Raw genomic sequence first — 20,103 nt, forward strand, 5'->3', positions numbered from 1 at the left:
GGCCGGCCCGGCTCGGCGCATTCGTAAACAAACCCTGGTTCAGTTCGGAGCAGCGAACACCCGAAGACCCCTTCACCCTTCACCATCAGTGTAACACACTTGGGCTTCTTATTTCATCGAGACCGCCGGCACGGGAAAATGTAGGCGAGCGGGCACCAGGTGCGGAGCGCGACAGTTTACCGTAGGTATCCCTTCATTGGGTTTTTCTTTTTTTTTTTTTTTTTTCTACATCTTACAAGTTTAACGTAGTTTATTTATTGACCTATTAAGTTAGTCGGAGTAGATTAGACTCTTCTATTGTGACCCAGTGACAAAGATGATTGACGTCATGCTTGACCTTGGTCATCTTGCGATGGAAATTTGAAGGAGAATTATTACAAATGATTTATTTGCTATAAAATTGTTTAAAATATTAAAAAAGTAATAGAAAAATACATGAAAAAAGATGAACATATTGGAACATTTAATATTTTTTTTTTTTTAAGTAATTATGTGCTAAGAAATTATATTTTTCAATGACAATTGAAAAATATAATTTCTTTTAATTCTATTTTTATACGCATTGTCATGTTATCTGGTATTAGACTTGTTATTAATATTGTCAATTTTACTGTGATTTAACTGTCTGTTTCTTAGAAATCTATACTATTTATATTCTTAACAATAAATTATGATTTAGAAGAAACAAGGAAAAAGAATCAATTAAATTCAAGTTCAACTCTAATTGATAAATATTAAGATAAAGATAACTCGTGTATTTCCATTGCAACAAAATAATGTTACATTGTATATTTTCATATGACATAACAAAATATTATTTTACAATGTGCTAAGAAATTACATTTCTCTGTAATGTATTAAAAAGAAACGTCGTTGTGTTGAAATTGTGGCGCGATCATATCATTTAACAAAATTATTTCATTAATAAATAATAAATAATAAAATGGAGAAAGTAAAAGAAGAAAATATAACGGAATGAAAGTTTCAGACAATACGATATTTTTAGTCGGCGGTTGTGATGGTTGTAGCTGTTTCAACGGGAACCGGTTTGGCAGCTGGCTCTCCCGTTTGAATAACATTGATAACTCTTTCCGTATTAGCTGGCGTTATGTTCTGAAAAAAGAAACACGAGAAAAATATTATTAGAAATTAAAATAAACGAATTATAAGAGCTTGCGTTTTTTTTTAGTGCACCCTACGGGGTCGGTGCTTGAACAATCCGTACGCGACGACAGGCGTGAATTAGAGTTCGAAATACCTTTACACTTTGAACAAATATGCGAAGAGAACTTCGAGATACAGGTAAGTGTATAAAGTCTAGGGACAATAATATATTATGCATTAAGTTATAATAGGATTATGCTTATGGACAATGAACTAGAAAGGATAAAAATACGATTATTAAAATCAATGCGAGCCATACAAGCGCGTATAATAAGCGCGGCTTTGAACTATTCTTACGTCGATGGTATAGAAAAAAAATTTACGATAATGTAAACTTTTTTTATACATTAGAAGTATTGAAAAAAATAATTCTAATCATATATTATTAATATTATATATTGCTTAGAATCAAAATTCCCTTTGATATGGGTAATTAAAAACGATTCTACATATAATTGAATGTACTTGAAATCAAATCTCAATTTTTAAACTTTAATGATATTTAACAATAACGTTTAAATAAAAACAAAATGATAAAAGTAAATAAAAAATGATTACAAAAATATTATTTCTGAAAAATTGTATCTATAAAAACTTGCCTAGTGATAAGTGTCATCGATTTTAATAGAATTTGATATTTGAGCTTTAATATTTAAAAGCAATCGCTTTTAAATATAAGAACACTAACAATAAGAGATTTAAGTATACCCGGACGAAAACGCTCTTTAATATATTCTTATTGTTCTTTTGAATTTATCGTTTGCTTTGTATCAAATTTCAATATATAACTTTCCTTAAAATCGACGCACACTGATGTAAAAAAAATATGCCTTGTCCACGCAGACATTGCGAGCTAAATTTCGTACATTAACGAGTCATATTCTATTTTGTAGTTAGAGCAGACTCGTAGTTTGATCCAAAACCATCGGCACCATCTGCCTCCTCTAGTACCGCACACTGTGGCACAGCATTGGAAACGTTGGAATCAAAAAGCAAAAAATTCAAACATGTAACGTAAGCCGCAGCAACTATAACAAAGACGAGAGAGGGAGAAAGAGTGAGAGAAAGAGAGAAAGGGGCTCTATTCGTTCGCGGTTGGGTCCGCGGATGAGAGAGCAGGGCGAATGTGAACGTGGGTCTTGGCTCGGTCGTACCTTTTTGGGCGCCGTGACAGTTAGTACACCATCCGAGGAGAGGGTCGAGGTGACATTGACGAGATCGTGAGATGGTGGCAGGACGTATCTGCGTATGAAGTGCCTGCTGATGTAACCGTGCTCGTCTTGTCTCTCCTCGTGCTTGGCCTCGACAATAACATAGTTGTCGACTGTCTTCACCGTGATCTCGTCCGGTGAGAATTGTTGCACGTCCAGTATCACCTGCGGAACAGAGAGAGAGAGAGAGAGAGAAAACGCGGCCCCGTGAGGAGGCCCCGGAAATTATTAGCTTCATTCAAGATCCTCTTTCCAAGAGCGTCATCGAGGACAGAAATTTCGCATTCTTCTGAGAGCAAAGCGCAAACGCACATCATCATCATCCTGGCCATGCATTCGCAGAGTGCAAGTTAAGTATCATTTCCCTGAGCGAGTTTACTTCGAGAATTATGGTTGAAATTTCAGCAATAAGACAAGCAATTTAATTTTATTCTTGTCTCGCAAATTAGCATTTGTTTTTTGTGTTTCTCCTTTGAATTAAATTCTTCTTCGGAAGAGGATCTCGAACGCCATGCGTCCATAGCGCATATATAAATCCTATTAAAACACACAAAGCTACTTTGCGCATCGTTTCCGGCAAACTATTTGGAGCAGCGTTTTGTTTAATTTACATCTCCGCGTTTAGGAAACCGTCGGGGCCGGTTCTGCCGGATCAGACGCGGTTGTTGGAGTTTCTACGACGAGGAATGAAAATGACAATTCGGCCAATATTGTAGATCCATCTCGACCGTCAAACAAGCGTGTCGCAAAAGACATTTTTTATCTTTTATTTTTCGACTTTTCGCGACTCTTTCATATGTAATTCCACCGCGTCTCTTTAGAGATCATTGCGCGTTAAAGCGCGTTAAATGGTACAAAAGCAAATCGGGAAGATGTAGTTGCCAGGCGCACCTACTTGTGTGAGATTTGTTCCTTTTTTTTTTTAACGATCAAAAAAAACGAGCATACACACATACAAGTAGGTGATTTTTTTTGTACTTATCGTGATTGCCGCATCGGTCGTGGCGGGAGCGATTGATCGCGACCGTAATGGCCGATACTTTTCGCGGCTAGCGGTTTGCTTTTTGATGAGAATGAGAAAATTGCGAAATACAAACATTTAAAAAAAAAAAATAATAATAGATCAGATAGATAACACTCCGGCATAGAGAGCAAGGAAGCTTCAACGACCGACGATAATAAAATAGAGACGAATCGAGCTTCTCCAGATGATGCTGCGTGATCCTGGAGCTCGATGAGCGCGAGCACGAAGTAAGTTAGTGGAGGATGATTGGCTGTGCATTTCGAAAATAGTATCAAAAAAAAAACGAATAGAGGAGGAAAAAAAAGCTATACGGAGTAACCGATCCGTAAACGGTCGACTCGAGTGCTGCGCGCAGAGCGACATATTTTGTACAAATAAAGAGATAAAAAAAAAAGGATTGCGTGTAAGAGAAAAAAAAACAAAGGGACAAAAGTAAAATTTTGTACGATTCTATCTTGTTGAGGGTATTCAAAAAAGCATTTATTTTTATATAGAGATTATAGCCAGAAGGACCGGGGCCTGAGGTCCGTTCGCGTGAGCCTGCGCCCCCTTCGAAAGGAGGGGGGCGCATCGGCTCGTCGGGACGACGCCACGAGTCTCGGTTCTTTCATTGAACAAGACTGATTAAGCGCGACACGATAATATATATATAACGATAACAATCCACTCTTTCGGTTGCATATTTTATTCCGTGGCTGCTGCGCGCGATTTCTGCGTGCGATTTTGAACCAAGAATTTAAAAAGTACAGCGGGAAAGAGAATCATTTCAGAACTGCGGCAGGCAAACCGTACGCGCGATCGCGCGAGGAAAAAATATCGCGGAAAGAGCGAAAATAACCAAAAAAAAAAATAAAAATAAAACAGAAACAGTTAAAAAAGACTAAAGAAGCGGAGATAAAACAGAACTGTGGTGAAACTGTGATTTCATAAAGATTTTGAAACTAGCGCGACTGGCCGGAGATTGCAGCGTGATCACCCTCTTTTGATACGCGTACTTTTCGTAGAACATTTCGGCGAACGAGGAGGATAACGGCGTCTCTCGAAGAAAGAAAAAAAAATAATAGATAAAAAAAATAGCTTATCCGGTAAAAAAGGAAAAGTCGTCTCTCCAATTTGATTTACTCTCCCTCGTCAAGAGAGAGAGGTTGAAAAATACCCACTTATCCTAATCCGAGCGAAAATAGTCCCGATCAAACACTCATCTCTCACCATCCTGTCAAAAATTATCGAGCTGCCGGCTCCCGTCGACCTCGTGTCGCACGCACAATGGCATAATTACATGTAATGTGTGTGCTAGAGACATGACATTGATACGGACAGGTGCAGCAAAATCAGCTTTTTGGGCCTTCTGGTGTTCCGGATTTTTCGTTCGTTAGCATATCTAGTGGATTTTTCTTACGTTTCTTTCGTCTCTTACATTCAGTTTCTTTGTATTTAAGTTTCTTTCTTTTATTTTTAATTTTTAATAACCGTACGGCCGATTTGTCGACCCCTTTGAAAGTAGCGTTCGAGCCTTATTAAATAGACCCTTCGTTTGCGACGTTTTGATCTTTTCCGTTAACCCATTCCTCCCCCCAATCTTTAATCAATCTTCCCTTCTCCTTCTTCTTTTATTTTCCCTCTTACGAATGCGCCTCTTCGTTATTTTCCTTTATCATTCACTCCCGTCATCTCTTGTCATTTATCTCCAGCGACTTTTCTAGATTTCGAAATCTAACTACGATTCGCTACGAGATCTACGTTTTTTCGATAAAAAAAGGGTATCAAGAAAAGTATACACTTATTATATATCGTAATTTTTTTTGTAAAGTATCACTCTCGAGGCTTTTTGTATTCGATATAAAATTCATTTTGCGTCCGATACAAACCGCGCTCGAATGATAAACACCAAAAAGAACCACAAAGAGATCGTCAGTTTAAGTCGTGTCTCAGCCTAAGTTACAAACGCGTAAACCGATTACACATTTCGCTCGCTGTTACATCATCGAACTTTCTCAACAGAAAGCAATTTGTAATTATAACACATTGGGTCAGAGTAATCTTGAATTCATGAATTTAGAACTGTCCGGTGTTATATTCATAATAAAATCACGATAAATGTAATTTTGGTGAACCGACGACGTGCAAATTCATGAGTTTAGGCAAATTATACATTTTGTATTCGACATAGAGAACCACTATAGAAAAAAAGAAAATGATCGTCGCCTCAGGCCGTGATTAAGTTATCGCAAAAACAATAAACCGGTTATATTTTACTCGCGATATATCGTCGAACTTCCACGAGATAAGATAAATAATATTTGTAACACGATAATTTTTCTTTTTTTTTTTTTGCGAATTTATGAATTTAAACGCGCATTTCGAAACTAGTTAGGCGACTTCTATAAATACAAATTGTTAATTAACGATCGATATTTCTGTCGAGTTACTAAGTTACAGTAGATCTGAAGCTAAGTGATCCAGAGAATTGTAAGGTACAGCGGATTTCGCGGACGTTTTATCCAGTTTGAACTCACGAGGATATAGTCGAAGATTTAAATAATCGTCAAATAATCAGCGTGACGTGACGCACTTTATCCTCGTGGAATCTTTTTGAGAAAAAGGAATGCCTTTCGCAACTAATCCAGGCGCAATCTAATCTATTCGCGATACTCGCGAACAACGACAACAGAGCAGTCGATTCTTGAGATTCTTGACTTATCTATTGTGTGTGTTTTAGAATAACTGCAGCGTAAGATAATCGGTACATCCGCAGCGCGTGTTAATTCTAGATATTAATCGCGTGCATATCATCCCGAACCGCGATTCTCCGTAAATTTTTCTCCGACTCGTAAATCGCACTTGTTGACAGTCGTGTCAGAATCGCGACGGCTATCGCGTAACTTTCCATAGTCAGGGAAGGTTACACGATAGCCGTAGGCGATTCTGCAATTCTCTTATTCATAACGAATAAAAATACGCTCTAAAACACATCTAAAAATAATATATTAACTCACTCGCGTTCGGGACATTCCATGATAATTTTAACGCGCGTTGCTTCTTGTTTACGTTTTCTTGCCGCACTCTGAAACCAAGCCGAACGAGCGAACCGAACATATGACAAGAAAATAAAAAGTTTTCCGTCTGACACATTTCGAGATTACGCAAATAGAAGAATTGCTTCCAGAAATTGTAAAAACTCGCAAAAGCGGCTTCAAAAATTATAAGCAATTTAGAATAACGATATCCTCGAAGCGAAATTAGCGGTGAGATTCGAATTGCAAATTAATTGAGATAACCGTTTTAACATCGTGACTTGTGTTATCGATTATTATTATTGATTATTGCCTAAGAAGGAGATATTAAATCTTTGAACTTCTTATTGTTCTAAATAATTTCTGGCCAATTCCTTTCTTTCGCAAAATCCTGCCAGCTTCTGCAGGATTCTGCGAAAGATGGAATTGGACCATTGCAGCAGTACTTCCGCCCTATAATGTATTTTTAAGTAAGCTTTTAACACTTTCCTAAGAAAAAAAAATGCTATCGTATTAATGGCTATGCAAATAAAAGATCCGATCAAATCAATCATTAGTATCTTGAACTGACACATACAGGATCACGAGGCATCCCTTGCAAATTGCATTAATTTTAGCAAAAAGATGTTATTTCGAGTTTAATAAGCCCATCTGATCGCAAGACTTAATCACAACTAGATGAAACAGCATAGAAATAAATGCGTATTCTAAGACAATTACGAACATTAAAATGACAAACTTTAATAATATTATAATTAAAGTACCAACAAAACTCTTATAAAGCAAATCTTTTAATTTAAAATCATTTCTCATGTTTTATTATGAATGTAAAGACTAAGCCAGAAATCGTTTGGTGATGTAAATAGCAAAAAATCGTTTCACAGTAACGTCACGTAATATGCACGAGCACACGATTAACAGAAGAAAAGAAATACATTTTCTGATAAATTAATCTAAGATTTTCCGTGTCGATTCTACGAAAACTTCTCGAAGCAATAAACTGAATAAATTTCTAAAAATAATTAGCAAACGGAAACACGGTAACAAACAAAGATAGTTAAAAAGTACTGATTCAGATACGTCAAGCGATACAAAAATAGTCTGGCAACATCATTTTTAATAAAACTGTTATTATGACATAAGATATTAAAACATAATCGTATAATATCAAAGTTAATAAGATATTTGGACACAACATCTCCGTCGAATAAAATTTTGGTAAAATATTAATAAAATTAATTGAAATTTTAGACAATTTTAAAAACAGGCACTTTAGTCCTTTTATTATTTCGCTAATCTATTGTGATGAAGACAGAAAAAAAAGCTGCAGATTAAAAATTCTATTTTGCTCGTAGAAATACACAAAAAGCAGTATGCGACTTCACTTTTGATCTAATCGCACCACACGACATTCTATTTCTGTGCGCAAAATCGTCTTAAAATACCAACCTGGAAATTATCATTGTCCAGCTGGATCGTGCTAGATCCTCTCGAGTTCTGACGCGTCACGTTCTTCCACGGTCGATAGTACGTGTTCCCTAAAATCGAGCGTAAAGGGGCTCGATTGAAATCGAGACCGGTAAAATTCGAGATCAGGTCATCTCGGTGGAGGCCAGTGCCAAAGTGTTGATTCAAGAGCCGTGAGACGGGACGATCGATATCGTCCCACCAATCGCGGAAAACTAGAGGCACAATCGACATCTGCGAATCAATCGAACAATCAATAATGACCGGTGCTCTTCTCGAACGTATAAGACAAGAAGTATAGATTTTTCTGGAGACACGAACAAATAAAATATAAGCGTCCCGGGCGAGAAATAAGCGTGAATGAAGTTTGACAATTGAATCACACTACTACTACATATATATATATATATATATATATATATATATATATATATATATATATACTTAATTCTACGTATAGATATTAAGAATATTAAGCTAGACTGCACAAAGGCGATAAATCATTAGCTCTCGTGTATGGTATTTCTAGGATTACCGTTAAGAATAATTAATCTCTCGGACTTACTTGGAACACTATTAACATATTGGCACATAATTTTAGCGTTACAAAGAAGTTAATTACACAATCCTACACGATGGCCGAAGTACATCTCGATTTATAAAAGACTTATCGAAATCCGCGTCATCCATTCCGGAATGGACGAATATAAGTCGTTGGTGAGATACCCTACGCATTTATAACTAAAGATCACAATAAGAGAAGTCTCGTTTTCTCGACCGCATACATCGTTATTAATTACTCTAGATTATTCGTCGGTTAAGTGATAGCTTTAGGGGAATTGTAAGAACGCGTTAACCGATACGTCAGTTACGTGCTGTACGTAAAAATCGACAACTCTCCCTTCGTTAAACGTTACACCTACGAGAAGCTCTTCACTCACATTGAAATTCTTGCCTTCTCACAGATAATAGATAAATCTACTATAACGACCTTCTGACGCATCTTGTAACGCAATACAGCACTATAGATGATACTAAATACCTCGAAATACGACTTCTCTCGCGCGATAATAGAATTGACTGAATTAAAGGCAACGTCTAATGAAAGGAAGAGAGATTATCATTAGATCGCATAGAAACCGGTTTCTCTGTTCACGACACGGAGACTCGAAAAAAATACAAAAAACTCAATAATGTTTAGGCTATAGTCATAAGCCAAGCGAGAGCTCGAAACAACAAAGCTAGTCTGTTCGCGTAAGATTACGTAAAGAGAATCACAAATGAAATTGTCTCGAGACAATAGATTATCGGGATTAAAGTATCGACCAACTATGACGATGGAACAACGATGACGATTCAATCAGACACAGCGCAGGTACTAGTTTAAAGTCACACGCCCCCAAACCTTGCTAAGCATCATACGTTATCCACACACGCGATTTACGATCACCGAATATAATCAAATTGAAGATTAAAAATCATGTGATTCGCGCTAAGATTCTTCACGATCACCCCCTTTCTTGCTTCTTTGATTAAGGATATGTATCCTTGACGTCCGTTCGCGGTGGTAACTCGGTGTGGGGGAGATTTTCATAAGGCGAGGACATAAGGACCGTTAGCTTAAGATTATTTCGCACAAAACGTACCAATAAGCTCACATCCTGATCTAAAAAAACGAAACAAAAGAAATGGAGACGTAGACGAATAACGTTACATTTAAGTAAATCTAAGATTATCGTAAGTTATACGCTAAGCGATTAGACTCATAATAGCTATTAATGGGCTAGTGAGGACGCGGCGAGATAACGAGAGAATTTTAATGATACACACTTGCGAAAGAAAAAAAAAAAAAAGGAAAAGAAAACGTAACGAGAACACTACTGTCGTACCTTACGTGGAACGTGAAGAGGCGTTCGGTCAACTCGAAGTTCACCAGACAATTTCGTCTGCTTTCTGATTCAATGCAAATCGCGGATCTATCTTAAATAACCAACGTCGACGTCTCGATGCGGAGGCGTGCTCCTACAATGTCACGTGACGTTCACTGACTATTCTCTCCAAAAATACATCCAAGAATACTTCCTACGAGCGCTACAGAATTTTGGCTATCAAAACCGACTCGGTCATACTTGCGGTTAACTCGAGCCACTTCGTACATTCTCGCTGTGACAATTGCATATTTCATCGCATTCCTGCATCAATTTGTCATCTCGCGATCGTATTGCTACTTACCTTATCTAAACTGAAAGATCTGACGATGTGAATCGATGATGTACAAAAAATATACGTGATGCAATTCGTCTGTGACAGCGACATTATCTCTGACTGTCTAAGCACACATCGTCGATGTGTTATCGAATCTTTCTATTTTCGCGACATCGAATTTGCAGTCTCTTCTAAATTATCACGATTGCGGGGTGACGTAAAATAGTGGATGACGGTATCGCTTATAATTTTAGACAATTGTGTTTTAAAAATAACCCGGAAATCCGAAGAAAGAATTAGAACGCATAATCTCGTCGTCGAGATGAGATGTATCCTCCGTATTGTAGCGAATTAGAGAAATAAAGTTGCATCACCAAACGGGATGGGATATTAATTAATTGTTTTTCTAAATTAATTGTTTTTACAATCACGAGAAATAGAGATATCCAAGAAATTTTTGATCGACGATTAAATTAAAGATTGGCTTCATAGACTTCTATATATTATATCTTATATACTTCTATATATTATTATGTAGGATAGGTCGGGACCGAAAGTAACAATTTGACTTTAGAACTTGATTGTGGAGAAACTATTATAATGAAAAAAAAAAAACTTTTGATACCCCAAGCTAACATATTCACTTCACTTTATGGAAATCGTAACATTTAAGCCTTGTGGTAAATAAGATTAAAATTATCAATCAAAAATAAAAATAAAGAAAAATGTTACAATCGTCCCCGAGTCGATCGTAACATTATTAGAAGTCAATTGTAACAATTTTAAATAATCAAAATTAAAAGTTATTATTCAAATTATATAATAATTTTTCTTACATTAGCAGAAATTATATAATAATTCTTCTTAGATTAAACTAAAATATTCTATACAAAAAAGAAATAGCAAAATAAAGTCTTATTCTTTTAAAATTCAGTTTTTTTGTGTTAGCAAAAATAAACTAAAATATTATTATCGACTCCAGGCAATGATGTTACAATGGTCCGCGACTGTTTTTGAACTTCCATTAAAAATTTTTAATAATAAAATATCAAAAATGGATAAGCAACAATCATTATAATATGCAAAAATAACCAAACTTAAATATAAATGAAAAAAGTACTTGAAATCGTTTAATAGAAATCGTATTAATAGAAATATTTATATTAAAAGTTTAACGCAATCGGCAAAAGATATTTTCGAGACCATAAAGTATCTTTTTCCGAGCATGTTAAACTTTTAATATAAATATTTCTACTAAGCCGCAGACGTACTGAGACATGTTGTAGGTTGTAGCTTGTTTAGCTTTATACGATGACAACACACGCGTATGTATCTACAATATATATGTATATATAGATATTTGAGTTGTTACTTTCACCGCGTATATTACTTTTGACCTCGGTCTACCCTAATATATAGGAGTCTGTGTTTGGCTTATTTACAAATCATAGCAAATGCTGGAGATATTTTTTCGATGACCGACGAATAAAACGCAGATCGGAGAATAGATGAGAAACACTTTGACCTCATGAGTAATAAATATTTACATCGACAAGAGTCATCAGAAGTTTAGAAAACACGGAGAGTGCTAAAAGCACATTCATTAAATGTGGGCTACGTCCCAAAGTGTGTTATTTTAGTATATTAGATTATACGCATATTTTTTTTCTTAAGATACATATCCTTCGATTTGCTTCTTTCTCGTTTAATATATAAATATACATATATATGTATATGTATGAGGAAAGTTGTACGATTAACACTGATGTTAGCTTTGCGCGACAATTAACGATGTAGATTCTCGTATAGACCTCGTTGAGTACCTTTGGATTCTTCAGATTTAATTTATTTTAATCGATAATTTCGCGAGCACATTTCGTCCGCACGAGAAATAGATGAGTTTTACGTGCATCGCTTCGCGATATAATAATGAATAATGAACCACAATCAATATAGACGGCGATTTTAAGTGGATTGCTACGCGCGGATTATGTAAGCTTGATTGATAAACTTTCCCCTATATGGGAAAAGTCAACCATAAAATAATTATGAAAAATGACGTGCACGTCGCCAAAAAAAAAAAAATTAAAGTGTAAAACTTACGTGTATGCACTATTAATGCTAAGAGTAATATACTTAGGTATAAAGATGTTGCATACTAGACTACTTCGTTACTCCGCGAATTCCATCTACCAGCGGCAAGTGCTAATGAAACAATCTTGAGTACGAAAATAGCTCCTGATCCACATCTAAAAATATGCATTTGCATTTTTAAGTCACGCAATCAAAAATATATCTTAGCTGGATAATCATTATCGAGATATCTCACTGATCAAAAGCGAAAGGATTTTAAACACCAAAACAAATAATATCGATGATAAATTGATTTTCAGAAAAATTATTTATTCGAGAAATATCTAAAAGCAAAACGCAAATTCATATAAATTATAGATTTGACGAAGCACTTGTGGCAAGTGTACCGGGAGGAAACGCGAGTAATTAATTTTAAGCGTAATACTTAGCTCTTCGGACGAATCATATTATGTGGCATTATAGTAGTAATGATAAGCTCGTAATTAAGTTATTACTTTATCTACTTACACCGCTCGGTACTACTTACCGCGCGATACTATTTGTCACTCGATACCACATCCAACGAACAATAATAATTAATCGATAAATTTCAAACAGAAATCTTATATCTTAAGAGATTCTCTTATCTCTATCCTTATTCCGAGATATTGTGAAATGTTCCATGTTTACGTGTCAGACTTCAGATAAAAAAAAAAAAAAACTCTAAAAATGACTCGATACTCTGATTGTCTCTTTGTCTAGGGATAAAAAAAAACTAAATATTGACACTTACTGGATAAAACGACCATGATTATTCATGCGCGTCCCGTAGGGAATATATTATGATGTAAACACAAAGCGTATGTGTATATATAATATATCAGCATACATAAGAATCTTTATAATGAATGCGGCAGTAATCATCCGTTAGGCCGATGCTTGTAACTCGATGGACTATTGATGTTATTATATCGATTCTCCTCGGTTTGTAACAGCATTAAACAAAATTATTATTTTTAGATGCAAAAATGTTATGTCAGAGAAATCTTAGGTGGAAAGAGCGAATGCGTATATTTTTTGTATTAACGTAAAATGAAAAATTTGTAATTTACTCGAAATAATCGAAATCATATATGGTCTGTTGACTAAATTCCATCTTGATACGGCTTATACTTATTTTATATCTGATTTTATTTAATTTTATATTTATGCAGCGTGTAGAAATAGGTCCGATACCATTTTTTGGCTAAGAGAGAAACAATAAAGTGGAATCCGATATACATTAGTGTGTGAATCTTTTTTTCAATTTAAATTATACCAATCCTTCCAAAGTAGCCACTATATCGTCGAAGCTTAACGCAGACAAAATTAGAAGAAGTATTAAATTCTCGATGAGAAGGTTACAAATGATTCAAATGCACAATGTCCTTGAAAATTCTTATTTATTTACTAGCTGCTCCCAGATGTACAATTTAATGACCAGCGTACACCGAACGCAGCAAAGATCTCATTCGAAGTAACACAGTCGCGGAAGCTACATGTAAAAAGGTATTTCTTTTCTTATACTATACATATCTTGCTAATGTGCGTCACGTTTGTTTAAAATAGTAATAGGGCAAGTGTTATTGAGAGGAAAATGGAGTTATATATAAATAAGGAAAATATGTTAGGTATGAGAGACATGTCTAAGAGAAACGGTGAATTACACACGTTTTCGTAGAAATTATTTGAAAGCATATAAATATATCACTATTCTATCTTTAAATATGTAAATGCTATACATGTGTGTTTTTTGCAATAATCATAGTCGTTAATATAACGAAAAGCAATACAAAATGACGTGCTTTTCATTAAGATGATCACGGTATTTGCATGTCGGGATGTTGTTGTAGCTTCTCAACATCCTGCAAAGTAGATATACCCTGTTCCTATAAAACATACAATTTAAAACAAGATATGTTAGTGAGTAAATATAAAATTAAACTAAGAGAAAATTTTAAAATATGACATATTTAAATATTAAAATACAATTACATATTTATCTTTCTCTAACTCTTCAAAATAAAATGTAATATTAAAAACTTTTTTAAAAACAGTATTATTATAAAATAAAATTAAGTAAATTATTTCAAAGTATTTAAATTAGAGATTAAATTGAAAGCTGATATCTTACATTATATTCTTTCCATTTCTCGTAGTTGCGCCGCATATAGCCTACCATCTCCGGCATGTCGATAAATACTGTAAAGTAAACAGGAAAATAAAAATTGGAATATCTTTTTTAATGAAATCTGCAAAAATAATATAAAGAGAAACAAACCATCCCAAGCTTCGATCATATCGTTGATGATATAATCGACGAAACCAATTTGCGATTTTGGTATTGAGCACGTCAATTTATCAAACATCGGCATTACGACTGGCAGCTTTAATTTTTTCTCTTCATCGGTCTGAAAATTATCGATAATTTATCATAAACGCACGCGTAAATAATGAATCATCTTTTTTAAAATAAATAATATTTTTTTTATTATTAATGCACCTGATTAAAATATTCCTCGGCGATTCGTTTCGCCCACTCGACGCAACACTTTAACGGTCGCGTTGGATTGGATACGTCCGCGCATTTGATCATCATTCTTTTAACTAATATTACATTATCTGGTTGCAATACTACGGACATATCTAGACAATCTGATCGATAAGACTGCAAAAAAAATTTAATTTATGCCAAATTGTAATTAATTAAATATTATATTTTTTCTTGCATATATTGGATTATCTACACAACATAACAATAATTAAAAAGATAATGGACAGTAGAATAAACGTAGTAATTTATTATAAATCTCAGTTTGACAAAACTTTGTAATAATGTATAAAATAATATATATATATATATATATATATATATATATATATATATGTTTATATATAAAATGGAAATATTGAATAATTTTAATACAAAAATTAAAATATATACCTCCTCTCCATCGCCGATTCTCGCACTGCAGACATTCATGAACTTTGCCAGATGCTCAAAATGCTTCGTCATTTCAGTCGCCAGAATCATGTCAATGACATTTTGTCGCAATAGTTTGTATGCGTCTGACTCCAGATTCTAAATCAGATATTTAATTCATTATTACATCTTCGGATTATTTTACATACTCACTTTCAAATTTACGATACAATATGTACTAAAAAACTTACCTTAAAAATATTTACATTATCGTCAGATAATGACAGTCTAAATGTTAAGGCTGCATGATGTGATTCGAGAACCGATAGATCATTGTAAAGTATTGCCAAGCGATTATTGGCGTTGCAAAGGAATTGACTAAAAGAGAATTTAAATTCAGGATCTAATCAATATATTTAATATTAAGACTGAAAGTTTTTGACAAGTGATAGACGCTATTTAAATTTCTGCTAAAAAACTTCGGTAAAAAGTTTCAAAAGATATTGCTAAAAACAATTTTCAATAACTTTCAAATGTGAAAATTTGAAAATAAATTATAAAGAAATATAAATATAACTAATTATATAAAATTAAAAATTTTAATGTTCTTTTATGCTAATATATTTTGTTTTAATGAAAGTGAATTACCTGGATCGTCCTGGATGATCAATATCGTGCGCAGCCGCGGCAACTAAAGCAGCAACTTCGTCTAAAGGCTCCAAAATTTCCTTGAGTCTCTCCGATTGCATAAATCTCGCAGTTGCTTGCAAAACGTCGGCCGCATGCGTTGAATTATGATAGCTATTATCCGCGTTATAATTGTGCTCGATAATGGCTAGCCAATTTTGCAGAGTTTTCTCGTCGCAATTTAATTTCGCGGGCACTTGATACAAATTCATGATTGTCAATCCCAAAAAAACAAGCGGCCTGTAACATTTAACGAAATGACGATCAATTTAAGCAATATACATATATATATATATATATATATATATATATATATATATATATGCAAAAAAAAAACTTTAAAAATCTGTGAGAAATTATTTCTAAAGAGAAAATAAAATATATCTCAGATCAAATATGTCGTGAAAAATAATGATGTCTGATACAAATTAATAATTATAAAACTTACAATATATCGTGAAAAAATATGCATTAATAGTTCACCTCTTCTCCGTCAGTATTTCAAGTTTAAATATCTCAAAATTCCAGTCAAGACTCTTATCAAGTATTTCTGCAATTTCTTGCGGCCCCCGTAAAGTCTTCACCTGCACGTGCGAATTGAACAGACTCGGCGGGATAGCTTTGGAATTTAATCTCGCGGAATCTGTCGATGATCTTCTGGACTCCCATGCTGTGCGCGGAGACTATTAAACAATAAACATCGATAAATTGGAAAAAGTAAAAGAAGAATCTTGCATGTGTAAATACGCAATTTACATTTATTATGATACGGTTTATATACAAAATGAAAAACAATAAAATTCTTACTGCAAGTAACGCGCCAACAAGATCCGTCGCAATTGGATCACTGTACGTCGTTCTACCCTCTTTAAGATGAGGCTCGTAAAGTTCCGTCGTCTTTAAGATATTGATCGCCTGAAAGATGTAGATGGCTTATAACAATGCGCAACATACATTTAATTGATAAACATAATTGAATATAATTATAAGGAGTCACATAAGCACAGCAATTAATTACGTACTTTATCGATCTGCGCCGCTGTTTCCAAATTAGTATCAGCAGCTGCATTTGAAAGTAGCGAAATGACTTTAGTGATAGGAGCTTCTAATTGCAAAGTATGCAATTTTTGCAAACTAGATCGCCTGCGGCCTATGATAGAAGAACGATCTTTTATATTAAAGAGTCAGTGAATTTTAGAATCTAGAATTATGAAAAATTGTTATATGATATAATTTCTAAATCATTTTAAGAATGATTAAGATTATGTGCATTAAAATATAATTGTATAAAATTATTAAAGTAATTATATGATATATTAATAAAATGCTTGACGGTCCAATAGATCAACAATACAGATTAATACTAAAACAATAGACATACAAAGCTTTCCTATCATTCGGTACTTATAATAGATTTTTTTTTTTTTTAGTTTTACATTATTAATTTTTTTGATATGTTTATGACAATGACATAATATAATTGATATGACAACACAATAACTTTTTAATATAAAAATATATACTACATATTGCTGATGACGTAATTTGCATCTCTATGTATTATTTATCTTTATATTAAACAATATTACAATATTATATTAAATTAAAAAAAATAATTATTATTTGTATCAATTGAATGGTTGATTCAGTTAATTATTGTTGATATAGTTGATTAATATCAATAATATTTAATAATTTATACAAGTATTTTACCTTCTCTTATACTAGATCTGACGTCCGAGGGTTTTCGCGTATTTAAAACGCTTGGTTTGAACGGAGGATGCGATGGATCACCAACAGGGCTTATCGGCGCTGAGTTGTCTGATAGATACGTAGTGTCATATACGTATATGTAATGAGTCGGTTTTCTATAGATGGATATAATAATTGATGAAAAAAATTTTTTTTAATAATAGAATAATAATAGAAAAATTGATATATAAAAACTGAGAGAATAAAGAAGGAGGATTTAATAATAGTATTTTATATAATAAATATATTTTATATATTAATAATTTAAAATGTTAAAAATTTTAACGTATAAATAATTTTTATCAAAATTTATAAATACTAAACAATAATATTTTATTAATGAAAAAGATATCTATAATACGTTTGGATTAGTAACGTACTTTAATGTAATACAAAACGGAATTATTCTGCAATTAATCGTAATCATTTCATTGTTTTTTCTCCTACAATTCATATTTCCTTCGAATTCTCGACCTCTACTCAATTCCTGCTTTATAAGAGGAAAATTTTCATAATAGATTATCTCCGAGAGATTTCTCCCCATCATTTCCTCTGTTTTATATCCTAATATTTTTTCGCTGATTTTATTTTGAAACTAAAAATATATATATATAATGTGAAATTATATAATCTATATACGCATATATTCAAATTTACAGAAATATGAATCTTGTACAAATATAATGCATGCAATAAAATGCATGCAGTAATATAATTTTCTTATTTTAATTGAAAATATTGCGAATTAAAGAAAATATATTGATAAATTATTGAACGTTACAATTTAGTTGTTAAAAGTTCCAATTCATTATTGATGATACCTGTATAATATTTTTATCATCAGTCACATGCACCATATCGCGACACTCATCAAGTGCCACATATAATGTATGCGCTGCTGAGAGTTGTGTTCTCGGCAATAATGAGCTAGTATATATCCCTACTAATTCGTTTATTATTATATTTTCATATGAAGATTCCATCAGTGCCTAAAATAAACATAAAAATAAATTTGAAATATCTCAAATTTATCGAAAAAAATTCTTATGATATTTTTCTTGTATTGATTTAAATGCTTACTCTAGTAAAGCCTGTTTCTAACAAGTTTAGTGCCACAATACTGTCTTTTTCATCGAGCATAAAGTATCTGTAAGAAAGACACAAGATTAATAAATGTATAATTTAAATAATACAAAAGATGAATTATTGGTGAAACTTACGATTTCTTCACAAGCGCTATTATGGTAGAATTGTGATAAGCCGGACTTGATATGATTGCTCTAAAATTAATATATTTACAAAATAACTTAAAAAAAATATCGTAAAATATATCTAAATAATTAATTATTGTAAAAAATAATAAAATTTGTTTTAATAAAATAAAGTCATTTTATGCGCAAATAATACAACCTGATATTTTTTGTAATTTAAACATTATTCGGATAATTCAATATATTATTACGCGCTTCCCCTACATACAAATAATTTTATTCAAAGTTTTATTCCCATTTTTATATAATTTCTTTTCATATATATTTTTCACGCATATATTCCTATATTATATTATATCTAAATAATCTACACGCACCTACAAATAGCATCGCCTTCATCCGCATGATGTCCTCTACGATCGATAATCACTAATTCGTGAGCGTGATTTTGAAAAAGTTCTACCGCTTTTTCCAAATATTTTGCCATCGACACGCTCCAACCCAATCTTCTTGCAGCACTAGCGAGTATATCCATTTGTTGATCATCTTTTCTAAATACTAATAGTACCTACACAATAAAGAAATCATATAATTTAATAAAAGATTGAAAAAGAAAATGCAATACTCACACTTCGGCGGAAGATGTTATAAAGCCGTATCTCTTATTACAATTCACAAAAATAGAATATCGCGATACTTACGTTTACGATACTGGGTATGCAGGCTGTCAATAAATAATCACAGAAATCTTGAGGCCCCTTCTGTAAACATAGAATAATGTTGGAAGTTGAATAATAAATATATAATGTCAGGTAGAAAATACACACTTGTGGAGGAAATAACCGACGTTTTTGCCATAATTTGCGTGTGTGTATGTTGAGTAATGTTTTTATTTAACCAAAGAATCTAATCGACTTAATATTAATGCATTGATATCAATACACCGAATACATACTAGGTTGTCTTTATCCAGATATATCGATTCAAGTTGTTTGTAAATTTGCGCTCGACGACGCGAGCGTGGAGTTTTTTCCACATTTCTATCATTTTCACGAAATTGGATCTTAACTTGATCTTTCATTTGCAGTAAATTAATAAATTGTAAGATCGTATTATTATAACCTACATAAACATGTGACGATAAAACAACGAGTTAATTTGATTGTATACACACTTCAAAATGATAAAGACCGATCTTGAATTTGTTTAATTAACCACGAGGTACATTATTGCAGTTTTAACTGTTTTTATGAGAATATATATATTTTTTATTGCACATTGAATATTCACGTTATATAGAATATTTCATACACAATTTACGAAAAAATAATTT

At 33.1% G+C, this 20,103-nt stretch overlaps 2 protein-coding genes and 1 long non-coding RNA gene across 10 annotated transcripts in view; 1 reads left to right on the plus strand and 2 right to left on the minus strand.

The window, feature by feature from the left end:
• LOC126854576 (uncharacterized) lies at positions 1-2,141 on the plus strand. The gene is made up of 3 exons (XR_007688124.1): positions 1-181; positions 1,190-1,302; positions 2,058-2,141. It is a non-coding gene; the product is annotated as an uncharacterized LOC126854576 (long non-coding RNA).
• LOC126854575 (protein lethal(2)essential for life-like) lies at positions 725-13,451 on the minus strand. Of its 2 annotated transcripts, XM_050601465.1 has the most exons (4): positions 9,770-9,898; positions 7,863-8,114; positions 2,319-2,540; positions 725-1,113 (listed from the first exon to the last, which is right to left on the minus strand). In XM_050601465.1, the coding sequence occupies exons 2-4, from the start codon at positions 8,112-8,114 to the stop codon at positions 1,003-1,005; spliced, it is 585 nt and encodes a 194-aa protein (XP_050457422.1). In that variant the 5' UTR covers positions 9,770-9,898; the 3' UTR covers positions 725-1,002. The 2 variants fall into 2 exon arrangements, with proteins under 2 accessions (XP_050457422.1, XP_050457421.1); XM_050601464.1 differs by lacking the exon at positions 725-1,113 and having other exon boundaries at positions 2,193-2,540; positions 9,770-13,451.
• Positions 11,567-20,103, minus strand: part of LOC126854573 (high affinity cAMP-specific and IBMX-insensitive 3',5'-cyclic phosphodiesterase 8-like) — an 18,230-nt gene continuing 9,693 nt past the window's right edge. For 5 of the 7 annotated variants that reach the window (XM_050601456.1, XM_050601460.1, XM_050601458.1 and 2 more), the window contains 15 exons: positions 19,472-19,531; positions 19,148-19,338; positions 18,780-18,839; positions 18,640-18,706; positions 18,381-18,548; positions 17,940-18,154; positions 17,521-17,675; positions 16,830-16,957; positions 16,615-16,722; positions 16,291-16,490; positions 15,769-16,047; positions 15,372-15,498; positions 15,142-15,279; positions 14,701-14,865; positions 11,567-14,608 (listed from right to left, as the gene is read on the minus strand). In XM_050601456.1, the coding sequence (XP_050457413.1) occupies positions 14,333-14,608; positions 14,701-14,865; positions 15,142-15,279; positions 15,372-15,498; positions 15,769-16,047; positions 16,291-16,490; positions 16,615-16,722; positions 16,830-16,957; positions 17,521-17,675; positions 17,940-18,154; positions 18,381-18,548; positions 18,640-18,706; positions 18,780-18,839; positions 19,148-19,338; positions 19,472-19,531 (2,337 nt within the window). In that variant the 3' untranslated portion in view covers positions 11,567-14,332. The remainder of the gene's footprint in view (positions 14,609-14,700; positions 14,866-15,141; positions 15,280-15,371; positions 15,499-15,768; positions 16,048-16,290; positions 16,491-16,614; positions 16,723-16,829; positions 16,958-17,520; positions 17,676-17,939; positions 18,155-18,380; positions 18,549-18,639; positions 18,707-18,779; positions 18,840-19,147; positions 19,339-19,471; positions 19,532-20,103) is intronic. The other 2 variants (XM_050601457.1, XM_050601455.1) reach the window with 2 other exon arrangements.

This window comes from Cataglyphis hispanica, chromosome 14 (assembly GCF_021464435.1).
Source record: "Cataglyphis hispanica isolate Lineage 1 chromosome 14, ULB_Chis1_1.0, whole genome shotgun sequence".
Lineage (NCBI taxonomy): Eukaryota > Metazoa > Arthropoda > Insecta > Hymenoptera > Formicidae > Cataglyphis > Cataglyphis hispanica.

Excerpts from the sequence above, each read along its gene's own strand:
- LOC126854575 (XM_050601464.1), bottom strand. The coding sequence starts at position 8,114 with ATGTCGATTGTGCCTCTAGTTTTCCGCGATTGGTGGGACGATATCGAT. Across the intron at positions 2,541-7,862 it reads TGGACAATGATAATTTCCAG|GTGATACTGGACGTGCAACA; the intron begins GTTGGTATTTTA and ends TCTGTTCCGCAG.